The sequence below is a fragment of the Pelophylax lessonae genome (genome assembly GCF_965119305.1).
Source record: "Pelophylax lessonae genome assembly, chromosome: 3".
In the NCBI taxonomy this organism is placed as follows: Eukaryota; Metazoa; Chordata; class Amphibia; order Anura; family Ranidae; genus Pelophylax; species Pelophylax lessonae.
The window spans coordinates 464,626,378-464,652,470 of record NC_138770.1 but is presented as its reverse complement, the minus strand read 5'-3'; the positions used below and the strand labels follow the sequence as shown (position 1 = coordinate 464,652,470).

General features: G+C 42.8%; 1 protein-coding gene across 2 annotated transcripts in view; it reads left to right on the top strand.

Moving 5' to 3' along the window:
• PDE10A (phosphodiesterase 10A) overlaps window positions 1-26,093 on the top strand; it is a 796,398-nt gene that overhangs the window by 733,237 nt on the left and 37,068 nt on the right. For both annotated transcript variants that reach the window (XM_082252527.1, XM_082252528.1), the window contains exon 19: window positions 10,329-10,440. In XM_082252527.1, the coding sequence (XP_082108653.1) occupies window positions 10,329-10,440 (112 nt within the window). The remainder of the gene's footprint in view (window positions 1-10,328; window positions 10,441-26,093) is intronic.

The window sequence follows — 26,093 nt, the reverse complement described above, 5'->3', positions numbered from 1 at the left end:
AGGGGGCCGATAGATTGCTGCAATCCTTAGAGAAATTGGAGAAAACAGACAAATACAATGTATCTCGAAAGAAGAGTGTGACAGAGAGGGAGGGATAAAAGGAATCCAACTCTGCCTCCTTTCTGTCCGGTGGGTCTGGGGGAGTGAGTCCAGTGGAGCCCACCATAGGAGAGGGCAGCAGGAGAAGCAGTGTCTAAATTTTGGAGCCAGGTTTCAGTTATGGCGAGTATGTTAAAGCTATGAGAGATAAAAAGGTCATGCACAGATGTGAACTTGTTACAGATGGAGCGAGCATTCCAAAGGGCACATGAGATTGGGGGGCTGGTTTTAGGAACCAGGGGGCCAGAAATTAAACTGAGTGGATTGCGGTTGTTGCCAGAGGAGGAGGGGTGCGGGTTATGTGGTTTGCAGTTAGAAAAAGGAGGGCCAGGATTTGGGGAAATATCCCCTGAGGCTAGAAGAAGGAGGATGAGAAAGGTAAGATGGGAGTGGGATGTGTATGAGTGCACATGTCTAATTGCCCTGCTGTTTAGGTTAGCATGTGAGCTCAGCAACTGAAGGAGGTGATGGGTACAGAGGTAGGGAGAGGGTAGGAGTGAGGGTGCTATGTGTGTGCTGTGGGGTGGAGAGGAGGGGTAGTGTAAGGATATTTTGAGGATGGAAGACACCGATGTGAGAAAGAAGAGTAGAAGGAGCATGTTTGCAAAAAGAAAGTGGGAATCTGACTACAAATAAGTTAAATGTTGAGTGCTGGTTTGCTTGCAGTCTTTCCAGAGTTCTTGTTCTTTTTTTTTTTTTGTCCAAAACATTTTATTAAAATATAACATTATACATGAAATATGAACATGACAAGCATACATGAAAACGCCTCAAAATAAGCAAAATACAGTCATGGAGTACAATTAGAAATACAAAGGTCAGCATTAGATGACACAGAAACCCAGGTGTGGCTTTGACACTGGATATTGTAGAAAACAAAAGACCGTGAAGAGTGTAGGTGAAAGGGATTCGAACTGAAGGGTCAGGCACTTGTAATGACCACCTAAATGGTGAAAGCCGGAATAAGGCTAAAACTATACATCTGCGGGGCCCCCCGGACCCTGACACCCCTATAAGGGAACTTGCTGTGTCAGAGGGCGGGGGGCCCACGCCATGGAGGTGTGTGACCCGGCGAAGGTAGTTCAAATTGCGGGCATCGTAGTATTGGTCGGTGGAGAGAAGATGACCACCGGGCGATAGTCGGAAGACCCTATGCGGGGAGGGGAACGAGGAGAGGAGGAAGGAGAGAAAGGGGGATGGGCTAGGGGAGGGAGGAGGGAGAACACAAGAGGGAGAGAGGGGAGGACGGAAAGGGGGATATAGGTAGGGACACGAAGAAGAAGTTAGACGAAAGTTCTTGTTCTATCTTCATACAGCTTTAGTTATCCTGCTGTAGTTTAACTGCGGTGGTGAAACTGGGCAACACTCATGACTGAGACACTCAGGAATGAGACATGGTATCTGCGCCTTGCCCCCTGTCTGTGCCTCCCCATAGACCGCTTTAAATTTATAGGGAGATTGAGTAGGCAAGCATTTGTCAATTGATCAATATAGGATCTGATTTAGGACACATGAATATGGGAGGAGAGATGGACAAAACCAGACCACAAACACAGGCAAGGGTCATAAAAGGTAATTTAAGTCCCTTGATCACTCAAGCTAAATGGAGTTGAATCAGTCACCAGATGTGTTGCTCATTTTTTTAAAGCACTAGCATTACATATAAAAGTTGAGATATGGATAGCAGAAGACATTTACCAAAAAATAAAGAGCAGTGTCATAGGCAGAGCAGGGTGTACATATGGATATCAGAAGACATTTACCAAAAAATAAAGAGCAGTGTCATAGGCAGAACAGGGTGTACATATGGATAGCAGAAGACATTTACCAAAAAATAGAGAGCAGTGTCATAGGCAGAGCAGGGTGTACATATGGATAGCAGAAGACATTTACCAAAAAATAAAGAGCAGTGTCATAGGCAGAGCAAGAAGAGAAAAGACCGGGCGCCGATCTAAGTGTAGCAATAAAACATTTAATAGCAATAGCAAGAGTACTACTCACAGGAGTACGTTAAAAACAGGCATCTCAATAGTGGGTGTGCAGAGTTCTTCCGGGGGGTCCTCCAGAAGTCCTGTTGGAACTGGTGCTGCGAGGGATAAGCTGCGGTCTCCTGGTGCGGGACGCGCTGATCTCTCTGTGTTGATCCGGCAGCGTGAGTCCGTAGGATGGAGGGCCGTGGTGTCACTTCCTAGTCGACTCTGCGTGCTTGAACGGCGACGCGTTTGCGGAGCATGCGCTCCTTCTTCAGGCCGTGCCTCATAGGCAGAGCAGGGTGTACATATGGATAGCAGAAGACATTTACCAAAAAATAAAGAGCAGTGTCATAGGCAGAGCGGGGTGTACATATGGATAGCAGAAGACATTTACCTGTAATAAAGCAGAGAAGACATGATCAGAGTTCATAACTGCAGTGGTGAAATTGTGCAACACTCTTGACTGAGACACTCAAGAATGAGACATGGTGTCTGGGCCTGAGACTGAGCCATGTCCTCAGAACTCTGAAGACAGACCAAGAAACTATAGAGATTAGAAAAAAAAGGAAAAACCTGTTTTTGATATAGGATTCATCTCCACTAAATACCTGGAAGGTTCTAATATCCCCACAAAGCCAATCACGACCCCCCTCCCCCCCCCTCCCTCACCTCTGACATCAGCGTTGTGGTTAGAAAGGTCTTACCCTGTAAAAGTCTGTCTTTAATTAGTTGATGTGGAGCTGGGCCTGGAATATCTAACCATGGTTGCCACAGAGAATAAAAATTATTTGCAGCACCCCTATGTATGTAGGTACGTTTCTCGTGTATTAGCACATTATTTACACGTTTCACCCGTTAACGCCTCGTGGGTACCGCGAGAACATCGGGAACGTTTGTTTGGGCCTTTCTTGGATAATTACATTCAGAAGGTGACTGAGGGTAAGAGAACCCTGTTAAAAGGAGTTCATAGCTTAAAGTTCAAAAACCTGCCACTCCTTTCTACTTCCAAAAAGCGTTCCTTTCTGAACCTCAGGCCTCGGGTTCCAGTGCCCACTCCAAGTTTTGTAAAAAGATGTAAACTTCTAAGCTCTGGGCACAAGTCCTCCTCACAATGAAGGGGTGCCCCCATTCGCTCAGGGTTTGGCAGGGGAAGATTGCGAACGAGTGGGTTAGCAACATAGTGAATCGAGGTTACAAGCTAAAATTTAAGAGCCTTCCCAATACAAAACTGAACACCGATGAACCGAACACCCATTTCTGGATCTCAGGAGACTTGGAAGGTTTCTCTGAGTGCAGAATGTTCAGATGGAATTGGTGCAGTCTGTGGTGGCCTCTCTCCAGCAGGGAGATTTTCTGGCGTTAATAATTCTTGTCTGCATGTTTCCACCTCACCCAAGGTTTATGCGGTTTGACAACTTTCTTTTTCACTCATGGAGACCAATGGAGAGGTTTGAATGGTTCTGAATTTGCAGAAGCTGACTCTAGTCCCAACCCAAAGTTTGGAATATTGAGATCTGACACCAAGTTTGGTCCAGATGAGCGTGATTCTCCCTCCAGACAAATGTCTTATTCTGAGGGCGCAGGTGGACTTTCTCAACAGACTGACAAATCCCTCAATTCGACTTTGCATGAGTGTTCTTGACAATCTATTGGCACAGGAAACAGTCATTGCAGGAGAGGTCCTTGCCCATCAACATTCTGGAATTGATAGTGATTCTCCTTGCCCTGATGCATTGGTTGGCTTCAACTGACAGACCTCCCTTTAAGGGGTCCGGCAGACAACATAAATCATCAGGGAGGCTGTCACGTGCCTGGTCAGTGAGCCTGACGTGTAGAGGAGGGCCTCAAGTACAACTCCGGCTCGAGGACCACTGATAGTGAGACAGCAGCCACAGGAGCACAGTGACGTAGGAGTGCCTGTAATCAGTCCAGTAGTTTGCGTGGTCGCAGTGAACAGGCTGGTAGAAGGCAGCTGGAGCAAGACTTGCTGAGCTGAAGTTGTAGCAGGCCAGATGAGCAGGGTGCAGGATCAGACAAGCCGGGTCGGTAACGGTTGGGCAGAATGGACATAGATGGTAGGAGAAAGTGGATCTTACCTTTCTTGGGCAGAACTAAATGTTTTGCCATCTACATTCCAGGCGTAGAACTTTGGCAGGCCATCAACTGTCTTCAGGGATGTGGATCATCTGGCATACAGGTTTAATGTGATGCTGGACAGGTTTGTCTCCAGGACCAGGGATTCTCAAGCACTCATGTTGGATGCTCTGGTGACACTGTGGAATCAGTTTTCCTTAATTTATGCCTTTCCACTGTTACAGCTTCAACCTCATCTGCTCTGCGGGATTTGAGTGGAATTCACTCCAGTGATTCTGATGGCCTCAGCCTGGCCCAGGTGAATGTGATACTCGGACATCATAAACAGGTCGGTGGGTGAAGTGTATCCTTCTGGATTGACCAGACAACTAGTGTCGTAAGGTCCAATCATCTATCCTTCTTTACATTCGCTAGCTTTAAAGCTGATCTCCAGCTTTTAGTGATGTTTATATAGCTTGTTTGGACCAAGCTTGTCCAAATGAACTATTACCTTCATTAACATATGCAGCGGCTTAACATATGCAGCAGCTGGGAGTACTATATAAACGGAATTAAGCCTCAGTCACATACAGTATACAGCGCTGGGTTCTGGCAGTGGGATGAGAACTTCCCATACCACTCTCGAAAGAAAATTTGAGTTGGGCTGAGCGCTGCTCACCCATTTGGAGGGATCTTTGTATTATATGAATGAATACAAAGTTTTCTCTTGCTGAGACGGAGGTCCTGTTGACGTCCACCTGCCTTTCTTCAGCCAATGCTACGTACTGTTTATACAGTGCTCCCAGCTGCTGCATCTGTTAATGAAGGAAATGGTTTGTTTGGACCAGCTTGATCCAAGTGAACTATTTAAATTTCACTAAGAGCTGGAGACCAGCTTTAATGACACGGCTGTTGAAGCTAGGGTTCTGAGAGACAGGGAAGTCTCTGATTTGGTCATGCCTACCCTGCTGAAGGCTAGCTAGGCAACTTTAGGGAGAATTTACCAGACTTGGAAGTCTTATTTTGGCTGGTGTGGGACTCTCATTCTAGCATTTAAGCAATCTAGAGTCGATCAGACTCTGGCCTATAGTATGGTCAGAAGTCAGGTTTCAACCTTGATGGTTGTCTTTCCAATTGCTTCCCATTCCTTGGTGTGTGCCCTTGTACAAGGGGTAACACATATTGTTTCACTGGTTAAGACTCTGTGGGACCTATACTTGTTACTTTCAGAAATCTCCATTTCTCTTTCGTTTGACTGACACGTTGCTCCATAAATCATAACTACTGGGTTATATTGCCCCCTCCAGGAGTAGGACTAAAAAAAACGTCCTCACCTGGTATATAACCCTCCTCTCTGCTCTAGGTAATCAGTTATAATCTGACTTGCATACATATTCTGGATCTGGTGGTATCCACCTTCAAGACAGTTCTGTTTGCACTGTCCTACATGCAGCTCCTTCAGCAGGTTCAGCTCCACAGGAGGTTTGTGGCTAGGTCACAGGTTCCTCTGGCAGATGCCACAGACGTCCTAGGGGTTCGATTAGGCCAGTATGATCCTCGGCTCAAGCTTCTTCTTCAGTTTCTGTGAGGAATCAAGGCAGAGGGTCTTCTAATCAGTCTGGTGTCCGTAAATGTCTCTTGTTAGAGAAGACCAGTTATCCCAAGGGCTGATCTACCATCCTGCTTAACAGTCGCTAGTTTTAATGGCTTAGCTATTGAAAGCCAGGTATTGAGGGATAGAGGTTTGTCTGGATCAGTGATCCCTACTATGGTGAAGGCGAGGAAGTCGTCTTCCAGCAAGATATACCATCGTACGTGGAAAGCGTACATTTCTTGATGTGATTCGATTGGTGCTCATCCTCGATCCTTTTCTATAGCTCGGAGCTTGACCATTCTTCAACAGGGCATTGAGCAGAAGTTGGATTTAAGTACCATCAAGGGCCAAGTGTCTGCCTTGGCAATCTTCTTTAAGCAACCCCCTAGCTGCGCACTCTTTAGTTCGTACCTTCATTCAGGGGGTTCGACATGTGACTCTACCTGTACGGTCATTTTTGTCACCATGGGATTTAAACTTAGTGCCCTCGGTTCTCCAGAAACCTCCATTTGAGAATATTTAGGAGATTCTCTTGCCTACATTATCCAAGATGGTGACATTCTTGGTGGCTATTACCTCGGCCCACAGGGTATCGGAGTTGGCTGCATTATCCTGTCGTAGTCCCTATTTGGTGGTCCATAGGGATAAAGTGGTTCTTCGTCCCTGTCTGTCATTTTTGCCCAGTTGTGTCTGACTTCCATTTGAATGAGGACACTGTGTTGCCTTCCTTGTGTCCCAAGCCGGCTCATCCAAAGTAATTTACTTTGTATACCTTTAATGTGGTTCAGGCGATTTGGCTGTATCTGACAGCTACAGAGTCCTTTCGGAGGTCAGACCCGCTCTTTTTGGTTACACAAGGACCAAAAAAACGGCTGCCGGCTTCTTTGGCTACATCTCCATATGGATCTGACAGACGTTGACTCAGGCCTATTCGAATAAAGGTCAGGTTCCTGCTTTCCCTGTCACGACATATTCTATTTGGCTGCTGAGTGCTTCTTGGGCCTTCCGTCATCAAGCGGCCATTTCTCAAGCTTACAAGGCGGCCAGTTGGTCGTTGGCATATACCTTCACAAAATTCTACAAAGTAGATACTTTGGCATCTGCAGATGCTTCTTTTGGTCACAAGGTTTTGCAGGCTGCTGTTTGAGACATCTAATACTGCTTGCTGCTAATCTAATTACCTAGAGCAGAGAGGGGGGTTTTATACCAGCTGAGGACAGCCCATGGGCATAGCCAAGTGCTTTTTTTTTCGTTCTGCCTAGTCCTACTCCTGGAGGAGGCAAAGTGACCCAGTAGTTATGATTTATGGAGCGCTGTGTCCGTCGATGAACGAAAGAGAAATGGATTTCACGGTAAGTACAAAAATCCCATTTATGAACCCACCCAGGATATTTCTTTAGTTCTTTTGATATGGAGGGTAATTTTCTGGTTGAAATTACTTTGGCTTGTAGGGTTTCGGAATTGTTGCTGCTCTTACCTGTAATGAGTTCATGGTGCTCTACTGTGACAAAGGTGGTTTTGTGGCCTCACCTGTTCTTTTTACCTATGGTGGTTTCACTGTGCCATCTTAACCAGGACATTGTGTTACTGTCATTCCATCCTAAGTCTCAGACGCCAGGGAGCAAGGCTCTTTACACCTTGCATGTGGTTCCTGCTATCAAGTTTTAGCTGATGTTGACAGCTGCAATTTTTCAGCCTAATTCTCTTTTTTTTCTTTTTTTGTTTTCTGAAGGCCCAAGAAAGGGTCACATAGCTTCTAAATCTACAATATCTCAATGGGCTTGTTTATTTCTCAAGCTTACAGTCTAAAGAGAAAAGTCCCGTTTTAAATGATGGCTTATTCTACCAGGAGTGTTGGTGTTTCCTGGGTATTCATCATCAGGCTTTGGTAGCTCAAGTTTGTAAAGCTGCTACCTGGTCTTGGTTTAGAGTTTTACCAAGTGGATGTTAGAGCTGCTGTAGACGCTTCCTTTTGCAGAGAGCTTTGCAGGTTGCTGTTTAAGGTTATAACCTGTTCTGGTTTAGTTATTTGGGGCTGGTTGGCTTGTTGCCTTCCTTTGCTTTGGTGCATCCCTATCATAATGGATATAAAGATGTGCGTGTCCTGGAATGTACAAAATAGAAAATTGAATTTTTCATTTACCTGTAAAATCCTTTTCTTGGGCCACATCACAGATCACAGGATTTCCCATCTCTCTTCTTTTGTGGTTCATGGCTTTCCTCAAATACCTGACACCTTGCCTGGATTATTATTTTCTGTTCTTTTTGCCAGTGCCTAATCGCCTGAAGTCAGCAGAAATAACCCTGTCTTAATGGATATGAAAATAACCTGTGTCCTGTGATGTTCTACAAGAATAGCGTTTTACAGGTACACCAAAAATTCAACTCTTAAAGTACTTTATAATGACATATGTCGAATCATCAAATGTACTGAGCATTTTCTAAGGAAAATTTGCTCCAAAATCTACTAGTTTATGGCCAGCTTTTGCAACAAGTTTACCTGTAAGGGCTTTGGAGCTGTTAAAGGAGTCCAGCTTTTAGAAATTGATTAGAAGGGAGATACACTGCTGAAAGAGAGTATATTGATGTATTTTAGATGCTGGGGGTGGCGCTAAGTCTAGGTAATGACAGACACAACTGCTGTTTAGATCATCATGAAGTAGTTCAGAATCTCTGTGATGGAAAGAGAAGATATCAGGGAAGGATAAAGTGAAAGAGATGAAACTATGGTGAGATACCACAGAAAAAGCCCACAATTGTCAGGTGCCAGTACAGCTAATCATGTAAGCCCTTGGTCCACAACCCTGGCCTACAGGGCCCACTAACAGGCCAGATTTGCAAGATAACTTCAATACATCCCAGGTGATATCATTTGCTGCTCAGTGATTGCAGCACTCTAGTCTGCATCTCCCCAAGGTAATACTTAAAATCTGGCCTGTTAGTGGGCCCTGAGGACCACTGATGTAAGCAGCTGTAGAACTTGTCATGTTGCTAGTGTCTCTTAGGGTGTTGATCATTGGGCTCCAAATACAAAACAATTAATTTGGTCATTCAAAACACAATTTTCCCTTATAATGTAATTTAAACATTAAGAAAATACATTAATATTCTCGGGAATTCAAGGTGTAGGGTATTTGATATGGCAGGCACCCCCTGCTTCCTACCAACAAATAAAAATCTGTAAAGCCATAGAAAACCTAATTTTGATAAAATTTATACTCTATCTGCACTGCAATGAATTGCATGTTAACCAAAGGAATATATCGCTGAATATAAATGCTTAAAGTGACTTAGTGTTGGAATGCCGGTCCTAGTGGCCATGATGCCTTCAGATCTTTGTTCTCTTCAAGAGATAGACCAGCTAAAGAATCTTCAGCTCCTGACATTGTACTTGGTGGTTTCACCAACTGGCCTCTGAGTCACTACAGAAGTTAAAATGACCTTTGTTCACTTTGAATACCTAAACAAAATGTGTCCAACATGCTTGGTTGCTTAAAATGAAACTTTCAATTTATTTACTAAAATGAGCATCTGCATGTAAACCAAGTAGTGTATTGTTTGTGTGCAGCAACCATGAATTCCACTGAAGAGAGGTGTGGTGTCATAGATGTCACTGGTTTTATTTCAGAGCTGCTTTGCCTGGTTTTCAGCTGATTTCTAGTGCATGTTTGAAAATGACTGATTGTTTAGAAGTAACATGAAATGCCCTTGTTTTAGACACTTTTAATTATAAGTAGAAATGTGCATGGTAATGGTTACCATTGTAGACTACAAAACTTCTTATTGAAACACTGTCAGACAGAAATTAAATTCAGAAACCTAGCTATCCATGCTTAGTACTTCACAATTTTTGGCTGCAAATTTGGTGCTTTGATGAAGCTGAAGAAATTAGCACAATTATGTTATACTCATTTTGTTCATTACATTGTTTTTTCCTCTCTTGAGACATGGATGTGCCAATACTCCCTTTTGGTTGCTTTATCTTGTATGAGTTGTAGATATTAAAGGAGTTTTAAAGTCATAAGGATTTTTAATCTTAATGCATTCTATGCATTAAGATAAAAAGCAACCTTCTGGGTGTAGCAGCCTCCCCAACACCCCCTAATACTTACCTGATCCCCATCTCTCTCCAGCAATGTCTAGGAGTCCCTTGGCCGCCGGGGACTCTCCCTCCTGATTGGCTGTGACACAGCCGCGGTGCCATTGGCTCTCGCGGCTGTCAGTCAAAGTCAGTTAGCCAATCAGTAGAGAGGGGGCGGGGCATTTACAATTACTTTAAAGAACATCTATCTGTCATGAGTGAAATATGGAGGCTGCTATTGCAGACCTCTGCTTCTGAGGGTGCAAGTTGCCTGGTTGTCATGTTAAATATTTAGCTTCAACACCCAGAACAAATAAGAAAATAGAATTATGAATCTCTGTAACATTCGTTTGCCACATACTGGTTTCTGGTATGTGAAGTGTTGAAGCATGACACAGCCATGCAACTAGCCTTTTCAGGAGGAGGCCAGCAGTAGTAATATACATATTTCACCCTAGCAGGTGTACTTAAGATAATCAAATACATGTTCCTTTATTTACATTTTCAGAGATCGCATGATTGGGTTAATGATGACTGCATGTGACCTCTGCTCTGTGACAAAGCTATGGCCTGTGACCAGACACATTGCTGATGACATATATGCTGAATTCTGGGCAGAGGTATGATTTCTATTCATTTTATTTTACATATGTAGCACTACCCCCCATAGGAGTTGATTTCAGGGTTCCCCCACTGCTGCACATATCAGAAATCAGTCCTTTGACTTGTTTTTGTTATTTTATTAGGGGATAATAACTTAGATGGGGCAAGGGGTTATGGTATGTCCAACTTAAAAAATGTCCATAAACAGAACCATGGACAACATTCTCCAAAATTTACAGCTTCCTCTTCTTCCTTCTGCTCAAACTTGGTTCCTTTATTTTACAGCTTCTGCTGACTCACTCCTGGAGGAACTAGCAGTCTCTTGTTAGCTCAGCAACAGCCCATTACAGGCTAGGAACTCTAGGAGGAGTGATCAGCATCTCACACCACCTTCTGCTTCCCTGTAGACACTGATCCCAGTTTCACTGCTTGCAGAAAATGCCAGCCCACCTGGCTGCCTTCTCTTCCCAGTTCTCCTGACTGACATACACATGGAGACTCCCCAGGGCAAGGTTAGATAAAGGCTTCGCACACCGTTGGCTTCAAGAGATACCTGCTACAGTTGGCAGTCTCTCCCCTTGTCCCTCTCCAGTTAGAGTCCCCCCAACTGTCTCCTGTGGTGAGTTCCTTCCAGGCCAGCCTCCCAAGCTCCAGCCTGAGGTAAATTCCCTCCCTGGCAGACTTCCTGAGCACTGCTTCTCCATCTTCTACCAGACTCTCCTTCTCAGCATGTCTCATTCTTATTTATGGGCTTCTCAGTCACCTGCCAGGCCTATGCCTGGGGATTGGCTAAGGGCCCATAATAATGGAGAACAGCTCCTCCTCACCTCCACCCATTAGTTCCAGAATGTTCTCCAACTTCCCAGATACCAGGGGGAGGCACCAGAGGGCTGTCTGTATGAGTCATGCTGGCCTGGCCTCTAGTAACCTTGACCCAGATTCAGTGACTCAGGTTTAGCCCAGAGCCAGACTATAGTTTGCCTGTACTAACACTAGTAGCACATACTAGAGGGTGCTACACATACAGAAACAATGCTCTTCTGCTCTTGTCTCAAGTTAAAAGTAGACAAGACAGGTAAAATGTATTAACACAATGTGCCACTGCAAACTGCTGCAACTATTAAAATATAAGCTCTAATGAGTTGGGCCCTCTATTTTTTTTTAATTGTATTATAACCATGCTGTTTTACTCCATGTTGTAATGTGCTGAACAAGCTGTTAGTACTATATAAATCCTATATAGTAATATGCAAGTAATGCAAGTGTATTTTATTCAAAATTTTCTTTTTTTTTTTTAAGTTCTATATTTTAAATGTACTGTGCCTAGTAGATCAGTTTTTATGTAAACTTGTTTTATTTTATTAAACCTCATCCACTTGTTTTAAAATTATTTTACATTTTATGTTGCAGCGAGACTGTGGGGAAAAAAACAAAAATATTAAAGCCAGTATCTATTTATATTTATAAAATAGTAGTGCAGCGCAGTCTAAAATCCTCCGATATATATCCCACAGAGACAAAATCAACATAAAAATGCACAATGATATTGACATAAGTATTGCGAGAGACAGTCCATAGTTTGAAGATATGCAAGAAAGGAAAGGTAGTCCACTTGTGGTTCGGTGAAAAAACGCACAGTAATTGTGACTTCCGTGCTTGCAGCTTCCCTCCACCAAGCAATCTCTGCCTCTCACCTTAATAACGTGACCCACATATATCTCTCAAAAGAATCGGGGAACACAGCTCCAAGGTCTCAAACATCAGATGCCGCAGAAGCAATCCTTTACCGCAGTATAATGTCAAGGATAAGCACCAATCCAGGATGCATCCCCCAAGCCATGAAATAAAAGAAAAGGGGATCTAGTGCTCTCTGTATGTAACATTTAATTAGCTCATAAGCAAAGGAATCGCACTTACATGATATCCGACATATAAAAGCGAGTAACAGTATGTAGAGCCTGCAGCGTGCTGGGACCGTGCTGTATTACTTCCTGGTTAGGCCATGGATCAGATGGACCAATCCCTGTATGCGTTACGTCCGAAATGGGCGTGGACTTCCTTTCTTGCATATCTTCAAACTATGGACTGTCTCTCGCAATACTTATGTCCATATCATTGTGTATTTATATGTTGATTTTGTCTCTGTGGGATATCTATCAGAGGATTTTAGACTGCGCTGCACTACTATTTTATACATTGTTTTAAGGTGTTTTTGATTGCCCTTGAAGTGTTTGCTGCTGGTCTACATATTGTTTTCTCATAATTCAGCGCTGAATCTTTAACACAAAAATTATTTATTTATATTTGCCACAACTGTGATACTGATTGTTTTACCTATACAAAACCAAATGTAGTAGGAAAGTATTCCATTGAAATCTTTTGTTAGGATCACATGTTTAATTTTCATATATTGTATGTCCACAATCAGTGCCATCATCAAGCACCAGTGTAAGGTGCCATGTCTCTTTTGCCCGCCAAAGAAAAAGGAAACAGTTCTCCACTAACAAGAAAAATAAGGGGCCATTTATCCACTAACTACAAGTGCAAGGGGCTGTGTCTTTACTGGCCCCTGGTGTAACGGAATCTGTCTCCACTGTCCATCGGTGTAAGGGATTTAGTCTCCTCTGGCCACCAGTATACAAGAGGACACATCTCTGCTGGTACTGTTAGGGGTCACATCACAGCTGGCCACAGGTATAAGGGTGCTATATATGTATATGTTTAGATGTATCCAACTGAATGCGATTCTATGGTCCTGCTCTCCAGGCACCATGTCTGACAAACCTAAAAGCCTTTTTCCATAGAATTGTGTTCATTTTGGGACTGGCACATTACTAAATCAACCCCAAAGTTTGTCACTACTAAAATACCTGGTGGTTTTTGAAATGTGACAAGGTTAAGTGTATAGGAAAAGCGAAACTCCTGTTTTTTTTTTTCTGACTTGTGCTGTGTACAAGTAATTTACCTGTAATTATGCTTATCTTAGGTCCAGATTGCTTGTGTATAGGATAAAAATCATACCTATACATCATAGTATCTCAAAATGCTCAACTCTATAGTCTTTAGTGTACTATCTGGATGTATCGCAAGCAGGAACCTTTTCTTTTTTTTTTTGTGTGTATTTTATAGTGGACCCCCCCCTAGTCTAAACTGTTTGGTGCATTGCATGCACATGCATAAGCATCAATACATCCTTTTTAGAAAGAGAGAGTATTTTTTCAATTCTTACCTTTTTCTCTTGGCTCTTCCTGGATTTCTTGGCACTAGTGATGTAGTTCTGTAATCACAGGTGAACCCTGGGATGGCTATGTTAGCAGTACCTGGGAAGGTCTTGGAAATGGGCGGCCTAGATCATGTATTGCGCATGTGCCATACAAGTTCCTATAAGGAAAGTTCTTCCTGCTTGTTTTCCAAAATACACATATAAATACAAGAGGAGAGGAAAAAGAGGGTCACTTCACTGTATGAGAGACGCAGCACTCATAGCTTTCATACCCACAGCGCCAGTGCTGGCTGTACTTTAAAGCATGCATGATACCATGATTTTTACTTTTTTCAGCAGCAATACAGAACCAAGATAAGCATCTTTAGAGGTATCTTGTCTTGTCATTTTTTTTTTTTTTTAATGCTAAACTTTGCAAAATAAGAAATGTTCAGAGACCTCTGGTGTTTTGTGGAAAGATAACATCAGCATTGTGCATTCAGAAATAAACCTATGTAAATGCATTTAGCGAAAGTAGGTTAGGCGCTGCTTATTTAGTTTTTAAAACACCTAAACATTAAGTGACTAAATATAATGTGATGATTTCTGTAGTATAGTGCAAATTCATAAACTTACAAAAAAATAATACAACCAAGTATATGCCTACTCCATTCATAAAGACTGTGCAATCAGTCCAAACAAAATATATATATATACAGGTCCTTCTCAAAAAATTAGCATATTGTGATAAAGTTCATTATTTTCTGTAATGTACTGATAAACATTAGACTTTCATATATTTTAGATTCATTACACACAACTGAAGTAGTGCAAGCCGTTTATTGTTTTAATATTGATGATTTTGGCATACAGCTCATGAAAACCCAAAATTCCTATCTGAAAAAATTAGCATATTTCATCCGACCAATAAAAGAAAAGTGTTTTTAATACAAAAAAAGTCAACCTTCAAAAAATTATGTTCAGTTATGCACTCAATACTTGGTTGGGAATCCTTTTGCAGAAATGACTGCTTCAATGCGGCGTGGCATGGAGGCAATCAGCCTGTGGCACTGCTGAGGTGTTATGGAGGCCCAGGATGCTTTGATAGCGGCCTTGAGCTCATCCAGAGTGTTGGGTCTTGCGTCTCTCAACTTTCTCTTCACAACATCCCACAGATTCTCTATGGGGTTCAGGTCAGGAGAGTTGGCAGGCCAATTGAGCACAGTAATTCCATGGTCAGTAAACCATTTACCAGTGGTTTTGGCACTGTGAGCAGGTGCCAGGTCATGCTGAAAAATTAAATCTTCATCTCCATAAAGCTTTTCAGCAGATGGAAGCATGAAGTGCTCCAAAATCTCCTGATAGCTAGCTGCATTGACCCTGCCCTTGATAAAACACAGTGGACCAACACCAGCAGCTGACATGGCACCCCAGACCATCACTGACTGTGGGTACTTGACACTGGACTTCAGGCATTTTGGCATTTCCCTCTCCCCAGTCTTCCTCCAGACTATGGCACCTTGATTTCCGAATGACATGCAAAATTTGCTTTCATCCGAAAAAAGTACTTTGGACCACTGAGCAACAGTCCAGTTCTGCTTCTCTGTAGCCCAGGTCAGGCGCTTCTGCCGCTGTTTCTGGTTCAAAAGTGGCTTGACCTGGGGAATGCGGCACCTGTAGCCCATTTCCTGCACACGCCTGTACACGGTGGCTCTAGATGTTTCTACTCCAGACTCAGTCCACTGCTTCCGCAGGTCCCCCAAGGTCTGGAATCGGTCCTTCTCCACAATCTTCCTCAGGGTCCGGTCACCTCTTCTCGTTGTGCAGCGTTTTCTGCCACACTTTTTCCTTCCCACAGACTTCCCACTGGGGTGCCTTGATACAGCACTCTGGGAACAGCCTATTCGTTCAGAAATTTATTTCTGTGTCTTACCCTCTTGCTTGAGGGTGTCAATGATGGCCTTCTGGACAGCAGTCAGGTCGGCAGTCTTACCCATGATTGCGGTTTTGAGTAATGAACCAGGCTGGGAGTTTTTAAAAGCCTCAGGAATCTTTTGCAGGTGTTTAGAGTTAATTAGTTGATTCAGATGATTAGGTTAATAGCTCGTTTAGAGAACCTTTTCATGATATGCTAATTTTTTGAGATAGGAATTTTGGGTTTTCATGAGCTGTATGCCAAAATCATCAATATTAAAACAATAAAAGGCTTGCACTACTTCAGTTGTGTGTAACGAATCTAAAATATATGAAAGTCTAATGTTTATCAGTACATTACAGAAAATAATGAACTTTATCACAATATGCTAATTTTTTGAGAAGGACCTGTATATGTTAATAAAGTGACAAATACTATGGTGTCCTTTTATGAACGGGTGAATTTTTTTCTCCGCTGGCTTCTCTACAGTTCTCCGGGGAAAATGATCACATCTGGCACCCATTTTATGAATTGGAGAACTTCAGTTCGCCCAGGGTGATCAGAGGAGAACGGTTTTCTCGGAGATCTGTGTAGAAGTCAATGGGGCGTCTGTAATCTCGTGAGACAAAGCGAGATTACAGTAGTATGAAAATCCCTGGCGCGCTTTAACAAGCAGAGATAAATTATCACTGCTGAGTACACGAGGTTAATAAATAATAGTCCCCTTACATAAATATATATATATATATATATATATATATATACACACTGAATACACACACACATACATTGTATATATATATACACATTAAATAGATATCTACATGTATGTGTGTGTATATATATATATACATGTGTATATATATACATAAATATGGCAGGGGGACATGATTACTGTGTTGGGGGGTCTGAACGAGGAAGAAGGAAGTCGATAATCTTCCTTTTTCCCCCTCAGTTCTCCCCCGATTCTGTCTTCACTCCCTGCTTCACAAGCTCCAGGCTGGTGAACCCGGGAGTGTGAATTCTGGCACAGATCGCCAGTGAAGTTGTTCAAGCTGTTTCTGTGTCTGTCAATGACAGATTCCCGTGTGAAGAAATGATCAGTGGAGAACATGTTCTCCCCCGATCATTTCTGTTTCATAAACTGAGAATGATCGGAAATGAGCTGTGATCAGCAGGATCACTGGTCATCTCCGTTTCATAAAAGGACACCTAAGTGTAGCAATATTGAATCTGGAAATAAAGTCTTAAAAATGACATGTGCCGAAAAACAATGATTGTGAGTCCCGATTTCGCAGTGTGCCAGTGGTCTTACACGTGCTCCCCCGTGAAATACAGGTGAAATATTACCACAGCAACAAAGGTTCATATACAGGAGAGCCCCAACACTTAGGAACAGACTGGTAGACAATGTACTGGATCCTCCTAAAATCATTAGCCTTTTTTCAATTCCTAAATGCTTTTTCAGATGTCAAGGATGTCTTCCATGTAGGGTCAGCAAAAAACAAAGCAGGAGAAAAGACCAATTTAAATCCACAGCAACAGGCAAAGAATATAAAATTAATGAGATGATTACAGTACACACGTCACCTATGTCGTTGAGTGCCACCCATGCCAGCTCCAATACGTGGGCAGAACAACTAGGCCGCTATATGTTAGATTTCGGGAACATATTAAGAATATTAGGCTTCAATAAATACAGTCTTTCAAGACATTTTAGGGAAGTGCACCAAAGAGACCCCTCACTCATGACTTTCTATGGTATAGATAAAATAAAGGGACACTGGAGAGGGGATAACAAGAAAATTATATCACGCAATGAGACCAAATGGATTTATTTTTTAAATTCTCTCCAGCTTGAAGGTCTCGACTCTCTAAATAGACATATAGCTTAACTGTTTTACTTCCAATGCTTTGGAATTTTTCTATAGCCCTACCTCTCTCCATTATACACTTTTAATACATTTTGTAGAAATACAAATCAAAAATATATTTTTTTTCTTTTTAGATTTCATTTTATTCATGTATGTTTTTATTGGTCTTTTATACATTTTTCATATGTGCATCATATATGAGTTACTGTTGTTTGTATTTATTTCACACAAATCCATAACCATTTCAATGTATGTTATATACAGAATTTGGATAACAACATCATTATAACCCAGTGGCAATAGATATATTAGAAATAAGGGGTTAATGGCAATATTGCATATTTGTATATATGGCCGCCAGTCACGTCGCTCCCATCGCCATAGCACCGGAGCATACATAAAATATGGCCGACGGTCACGTGTTCTGAATGTTATGACATAGGTTACCTAGATACTGGAATACATATGGAGTTGGGAACGTAGTAAATATGGCTGCCAATCATATGCCCTTGTGTTGCTAGGATGCCGCAATAAAAATAAATCCGGAAGTGTAGCAAGATGGCGCCACTCCTGATTAGTTCAGTGTGACAAAATGCGTAGGGAGGAGCATCCAGCATCATTGCGTCACTTCTAGTCTGAAGCCGTGGAACACAGACACGGTCCCCGACTTCCTGATTTTAAAAGAAAGGCTTAAAACCATATCACACTATGGGGCATGCCTGTTATCTCCACATGTGAGAGCTCTGGAGGGGCAGACAAGCAAAGGGGAGGACAGCCCTGGATCTGGAGCATGTGTACAGCCACAATAGCACTGTGAAAATGAATACACACCACAAGGGGAACGCTTTTGGTGAGTGATGTCAACATGGGGGTGAGCCCGTGTAAGACCACTGGCACACTGCAAGATTTGGATAATAATTTATGAATTTTTTTTTGTTCACCCCACATAGTGGTCCCCAGCCTGGAATATATTTCCTTATTTTAGATCTAACCCTATACCTTCTCAAAAATGCACACCTATAGGCATACCTTCTCAAGTTGAAATTTCCTATTTTCTGTCCATATCAAAATGTAGAGTTATGAAATAATAAGTAATCACATTTTTTTTCCTGGTGCCTACATGGCAGCACACACATGGTAAATAACTCATAAGGGAAAAGTTATTAAAGCAAAAGGGGCTGCATGGTCTTTTTTTGCCAAAATCCCAAGAGGTTTAACTGTCTGGATCCACACTGTAATGCAACATGAAAGTGGAGAAAGAAGACCAACTGGCTGCCAGACAAATGGTCACAGGAGACACCCTTGCGAACATTGCCTAAGAAAATGGCATACTCCTTATGGAATGAGCTGTCACCGCTCATGGAACCGTTGCCCCATTCACATGAGCCTTCTAAATTACCTGAACAATCCAACTTGCATTGGTTCTGGATGAACCCCATCTGGAAGCCACCTGACTTTTACTTGCCCCAACCAGTATGATGAATAGTGTAAGAGACAGACTCTTATGGTTCTGGATGCATCCATATTTGATGCTTAGAGATATCGTGAAAATCTGGGAGCTCTGGTAGTACCCATTCTTGATTGCAGTAGAATACTGATGGAGCCTTAGGAACAAACTCATCAATTGGTTGTAAAACCACTCTCCAATGGAGACTATATGATGAGCTCCCAAATACAAAAATATGAACAATTCACCAGTTTATGCACTGATCAAAAGAACCCCCCCCCCCCAAAGTCCAGCTGGTAATCTTTAGTTAATCAAAGGATGAAGTAATCAGTGGATATGTGATTACCTATAGCGCTTGCTTCAAAATTAAATTAAATGAATTAGCAATATTAATAAAATTCATATAAATCCCGTTGTATGGTGCAAATGGTATATTGATTTAAAATAGTATTGCAATAAATAAATATGTGGTAAGGTGGTAAAAATGTATGTCATATATATAAACAAATAAGTTATAAAACAGTGCAAAATTATATCATTCACATATATAATCCTTAAAATTCATGTGCAAAAAAAGAGTTTATGTGCAATTGAGCTAAAAGTGCAAATAAAGATGTGATTCCTTAGTAGGAGAAAAGTGCTCAATAATTAGTGTTTTGTGCTTGGTGATAGGTTAATTCACTTTTCCTAGGTGTCCCTTCTGGTGTTCCACCGTGACAGGAATAGATGAAATTTACACTCACCAGATCGCAGGGGTCCTATATGTCTTATGACACTAGGACCATATGAGCTTTAGAGACCCCCTCAGGGTCGGGATACGTTTTCCTCCAGGCAGGTATCCTTCCTTGCAATGGTCCTCCTCCTGCTTATCAGCTCCAGTGGGGGATGTGTAAAAGGAAAACAATCCAGATAGTGCAGTATTTGTTTATATATATATATATATGACATACATTTTTACCACCTTACCACATATTTATTTATTGCAATACTATTTTAAATCAATATACCATTTTCACCATACCACAGAATTTATATGAATTTTATTAATATTGCTAATTAATTTAATTTAATTTTGAAGCAAGCACTATAGGTAATCACATATCCACTGATTACTTCATCCTTTGAGCACTCGCACTTTACTATAGCAGCTGCGAATCACTTGCAATTGATTTATTATTAGATTAGGTCTTCATAATACCCATAGGTCTCTCCACTTGGCGCGGGAATATACTCTGTATATTTTACATTCCATTAATCTTTAGTTAATGAAATGAACTTCTTCTATCACTAAAAGCACTGCAGCTCTCTTGTTAATCCACTGAGTGGTGGAAGTTGATCTATACAAGCAACGAAGAAAGAAAAGAGCGCAAGTCCACCCTAGTGTGATACTGTTTAATAAGGTACATGATAAAAAGTTTCACAAGTTGCACTCACATTTGGAAGTATATGTACAGGCATGAAGTACAGTTCTCCTGTCCTCAAAAGCCGCCCGATATCGCCTTTGCGTGCACAGCAGACTGCGCATGCGCCTGGACCAGTGGGCGCCTCACTGTGATGGTAAGACCTGTAGCACAGGGAGAGCCGTTAGATACAGAGATCAGTACATGAGTCCATAGGGTTGCTTTGACAATGGATTTCTAGGCATTGCCTCTTTTATCAGGTCACGCCCATACCTCTAATACATGGCAATTTATTGGGAGTTGCATCACCTCCCATCCAACCCATCCTAAAGGGGCTGTGCCAGGAGAGGAAAATTCACATAGACTACAGTAAATGGGGCTAATAGCAACCTTATCTCTACTGGATTTCTTCAAAAAATGCACACACAAAAGTCTTTATATATCTAAAGGAGAATATAAACTAAAAAAGAGAATATATACTAAAAACATCTAATGAATACATATAATAAAAATTCAGCCCTCAAAATTTCTGCTTGCATTTGGCAAGTGGAAATAAAGTGAGGGCGAGTTGTAGAATCAGCGTCAGCCAGGATCCTGCTGGGGGAGGAAAAGAAGCACCTGGTCAGGGCCATCTTTAATGCAGGGCTCAAAGCCGATGCCCCCAAGTCCGCGCCAGTGGGGGGAACTACTGGCTTCCCCCTGTTGTCTCCCAAGTCCCGCCTGTGAAAACTATCGGTTGCTCGCCTCCTAACAACCAATAAAGTGCTTGGAGGATCTGGCATTCAGAGGAGGAAGATGTAACTTCCGCCTTCAGAGCTGCTCCACCTCTCCCTCAAGTGCTATACCTCCCGGCTTCCTGCTGACAACGGAATGGGCTGGGAGGGGACTTGCTGTCTGCACTGGGACACTGCTAAGCTGACTGACCGGGAGCATGAAGGGACCTGCGTGCTGTCTATATAGGGACACTGCTGATGATGTGAGTGAGGGTCCTGGGGTGAAAGTGAACAGAGGAGTCCAGGTCTGACCATGCCTACACACAGAACAGGAGGTAGGACATGCTCTCCCACATCCCAGAGCTGTGTACACTGATCTGCAACATCTCCCCCTCTACAGAGATGTGGAGGGGGGGGGGGGGCATCCATCTCCACAGTACCGGTACCATGTCTGTAGTCTCTCTGTTTGTCTCCTGTACTATGTCTGCAGTCTCTGACCGTCTCCTGTACTACAGTTGTGTTCAAAATTATTCAACCCCCACTGAAATTGATTGTTTTGGCCAGTTTGACATTGATTTTGATCATTCAGTCATCCTGCTTACAATTAAATCAAAGAGGCACGTGTAGGTCAGACAAATATAACATAACATTTATAATGAAATAACCACAAATGTCTTTTCTGTGCTCACATCATTTTCAATTTTATTCAACCCCCAAGTGACATTCAATCTTAGTACTTAGTACAACATCCTTTTACAGTTATAACAGCTTTTAAATGTGAAGCATAGCTTGACACAAGTGTCTTGCAGCGATCTATGGGTATCTTCGCCCATTTGTCATGGGCAAAAGCCTCCAGTTCAGTCACATTCTTAGGCTTGTGCACTGCAACTGCTTTCTTTAAGTCCCACCAGAGGTTCTCAATCGGATTTAAGTCTGATGACTGTGATGGCCACTCCAAAATGTTCCAGCCTTTAATCTGCAACCATGCTCTAGTGGACTTGGAGGTATGCTTGGGATCATTGTCCTGTTGAAAGGTCCAACGTCTCCCAAGCCTCAGGTTTGTGACGGACTGCATCACATTGTCATCCAATATCTCCTGGTACTGAAGAGAATTCATGGTACCTTGCACACGCTGAAGCTTCCCTGTACCTGCAGAAGCAAAACAGCCCCAAAGCATGATTGACCTCCCGCCATGCTTCACAGTAGGCAAGGTGTTCTTTTCTTCATAGGCCTTGTTCTTCCTCCTCCAAACATAGCGTTGATCCATGGGCCCAAACAGTTCTAATTTTGTTTCATCAGTCCACAGAACACTATCCCAAAACTTCTGTGGTTTGTCCACATGACTTTTGGCATACTGCAGTCGACTCTTCTTATTCTTTGGAGACAGCAAGGGGGTGCGCCTGGGAGTTCTGGCATGGAGGCCTTCATTACGCAGTGTGCGCTGTATTGTCTGAGCAGAAACTTCAGTACCCACATCTGACAAATCTTTTCTCAGTTCCTCAGCAGTCACACGGGGACTTTTCTCCACTCTACGCTTCAGGTAGCGCACAGCAGTCAAAGTCAGCATCTTCTTTCTGCCACGACCAGGTAGCGTTTCAACAGTGCCCTTTGCCTTGAATTTGCGAATGATGCTTCCTATGGTGTCTCTTGGTATGTTTAACATCTTTGCAATCTTCTTATAGTCATTGCCCTTCCTGTGAAGAGTAATCACCTCTTCTCTTGTCTTCCTGGACCATTCTCTTGACTTCACCATGTTTGTAACCACACCAGTAAATGTCTAGAAGGAGCTGAGTATCACAGTCATTTTAAAGCTGCCTAATTGGTGCTTATTAGGCATTATTGCTGCTCCCTGACATCCACAGGTGTTTTCAATACCTGATTGAAAACACTTCAATGAACCTCTGTTCTTCAGAGTGGTAGTCTTTAAGGGGTTGAATAATTGTGTCAATGAAGAATTCACAAAAGAAACATTTACTACTGTATTGCAAAACCAATTGATGTCATTTTAGTTGCATATGGTTCTTTAAGAAGTCCTTGTAGGATTTCATTCTGAATACAATTACAAATGTACACTAAATTCCCTAAAACCCTTTACAGCATTGGGGGTTGAATAATTTTGAACACAACTGTGTGTCTGCAGTCTCTGAGCATCTCCTGTACTATGCCTGCTGTCAATAACCCTCTCCTGTACAATGTCTGGAGTCTCTGACCATTGCCTGTACCATGTCTGCAGTCTCTGAGCATCTCCTGTACTATGCCTTCAGTCTCTGACCCTCTCCTGTACGCTGTCTGCAGTCTCTGACCCTCTCCTGTACGCTGTCTGCAGTCTCTGACCCTCTCCTGTACGCTGTCTGCAGTCTCAGACCCTCTCCTGTACGCTGTCTGCAGTCTCTGACCCTCTCCTGTACGCTGTCTGCAGTCTCTGACCATCTGCTGTAGTGTGTCTGCAGTCTCCCTGACCCTCATCTGCACCATATCTGCAGTCTCTGGCCATCTCCTGTATCATGTCTGCAGTCTCTGACCCTCTCCTGTACTATGCCTGCAGTCTCTGACCCTCTCCTATGCTGTCTGCAGTCTCTGACCCTCTCCTGTACTATGTCTGCAGTCTCTGACCTTCTCCTGTCTGAAGTCTCTGACCCTCTCTTGTACTATGTCTGCAGTCTCTGACCCTCGCTTGTACTATGTCTGCAGTCTCTGACCCTCGCTTGTACTATGTCTGCAGTCTCTGACCGTCTCCTGTACTATGTCTGCAGTCTGTGACCATCTCCTGTACTATATCTCCCGTAGTCTGTCTGCTGTCTCTAACCATCTCCTGTAGGGTTTCTGCAGGGGGGAGGGGGAGCAAGAAAATGTTTGCCCAGGGTCTGATTAACATTAAAGATGACCCTGCATACCATGTATAATCTGTGTATACCCTTGTATCATCTGAAAAAAATATAATTTATGGGGACGGGGCATAGTGGGAGTTGGGTGGGGCAACTGGTGGCGAGTAACCCTTAAGGCCTGGTTAGTAGCTCATGAAATTGAAATTTTGAGCCCTTATAAAATCATTCTAAAACATGTAAAATCATGCAAATTTATAACAGATCTAGACAAAAAAAAAAAAAAAACATAGCAGCTCAACCACCTATACCTCATTTATATTACCTCATTCTTTCATACACATCTCCAACACTTACCGTCCACAACACATAACATATAAAAAATATAAATAAAAATATATATTATGAGAATACCTCCGCCAAACATTTTACAAAGAAGGGGAATGGAGTGTGAACATGACCCAACCCTTTCCCATTACTCCTAATTTTTGCATTTTTCCTATATATTTGGGGGTTATCCTAAAAAATGTGGTGATTCAGAAATTAGAATATATAGGATTCCATCTGCAAAGATTAAGAGTAAAGGGAAAAGGGTTGGGTCATGTTCACACTCCATTCCCCTTTGTAAAATGTTTTTTGTGCGTTATCATATTTCATATTTTATAGATTTTAGTTTTTATTTTTAAAATACTGATCTCCGTATCCATCGGGTCTTACCATCACAGCGTAGTGCCGGCTGACATAGGCACATGCGCAGTACGCTGTGCACGGGGTGATATTAGGTGGCTTGTGAGCTGCCATTCGGCTTTGGGGAGGTTTGATGTCTCTTGTTCCTCAATTCTTCTTATAGTGAACATCCGGGAGAGGAGAACAACTTTACTTCACGCCTGTACGCATACTTCCAATATGAGTGCAACTTGTGAAAGTTTTTATCATGTGTCTTTTTGAATTTAATAGGTTCTTTATTGAAAAATAAGCATGTAAACAAATGTTACGGGAATACAGCAAAGTGTAGAATGCCAAAACATACAAAAGTACATTCCTCTCACATACATAAGAACACAAGAAACAAAACAACGGTAGGAGTAGATTCAGTACCTGGGCAAACGTCACCTGGGAGATACAGGATGCAATGAGGGAAAGACTGCTAACACAGTAAAACCATAGACAATGGTGTCCCGTTGGGGCGCTGCACATAATCAAAGCCACCAAGACTGTAGGTTCATGTAAGATTGATGTTTCAGATGCACGTCTCTGGGGCCTGTAGCCACCTGTCCCAGATTTTATTAAATTTGGAGGGGCAGCCCCATGTGGGTGTAGATTAGCTTTTTATATGGGATGGTGTTATTTAACTCCCGGAGCCAGTCATGAAATGTGGGGGGGTTCATTGTGCATCCAGTGTCGTGCTATCAGTTTTCTAGCAGTAAACAACGTCTCTTGTAAAAAGAGGGTAGAGAATTTGTCTATACTGACGTCAGGGAGTATCCCCAGTAAGCACGGCTTAGGGAGCAATGACGGGGGAGCCCATGGTATCGTGCAGGAATCTGACAATAGAAGGTACCCCGATCCAGCCTTCACATAGGGCACAGGGTAGAAATACCCCCCCCCCCCTTACCTGGCAGTCATGAGAGGAGTGAGGTAAGAGCGGTGAAGCAGTGAGGCGATCAGACAGTTTGGGAGAGACCGTCTTACAGGCATCCAGTGCGTCACTCCATTCCTCATCCTCCAGCTCACCCACATCATTTAAACTTGGGAACGTATGCCGCCACTGTAGATGCAGGCAGATGGAGCATGTTGTAGAGAATAGAGATAAGTTGCTTAGGATCAGAGCCCCTGACAACCTCCATTATGGGGACTGGTGCAATGTCGTGGATAGGCTGTGGGAATTGTGTTAGAAACGCATGGTGGATCTGCAGGTATCGTAAGTACATGTGGTTAGGTAGCCCATATTCACCCTTTAGGGCAGTGGTTCTCAACCCCGGTCCTCAGGGCCCACTAACAGGCCAGGTTTGCACGATAACTGAAATACATCCCAGGTGATATGATTTGCTGCTCAGTGATTGCAGTACTCTGCATCTCACTAAGGTAATACTTAAAATCTGACCTGTTAATGGGCCCTGAGGACCGGAGTTGAGGACCACTGCTTTAGGGTATTGAAGGTCTTAAGTGTTCCATTCACGAGTATATGCGAGAGGAAACAGATCCTGAACTGGGCCTATGCATGCGCATCCGGTATGGAGCAGAATTCAGGAAGCAGGGTGTTGTGCCATAGAGGGGGTTGATCATGGAGTCGGGGG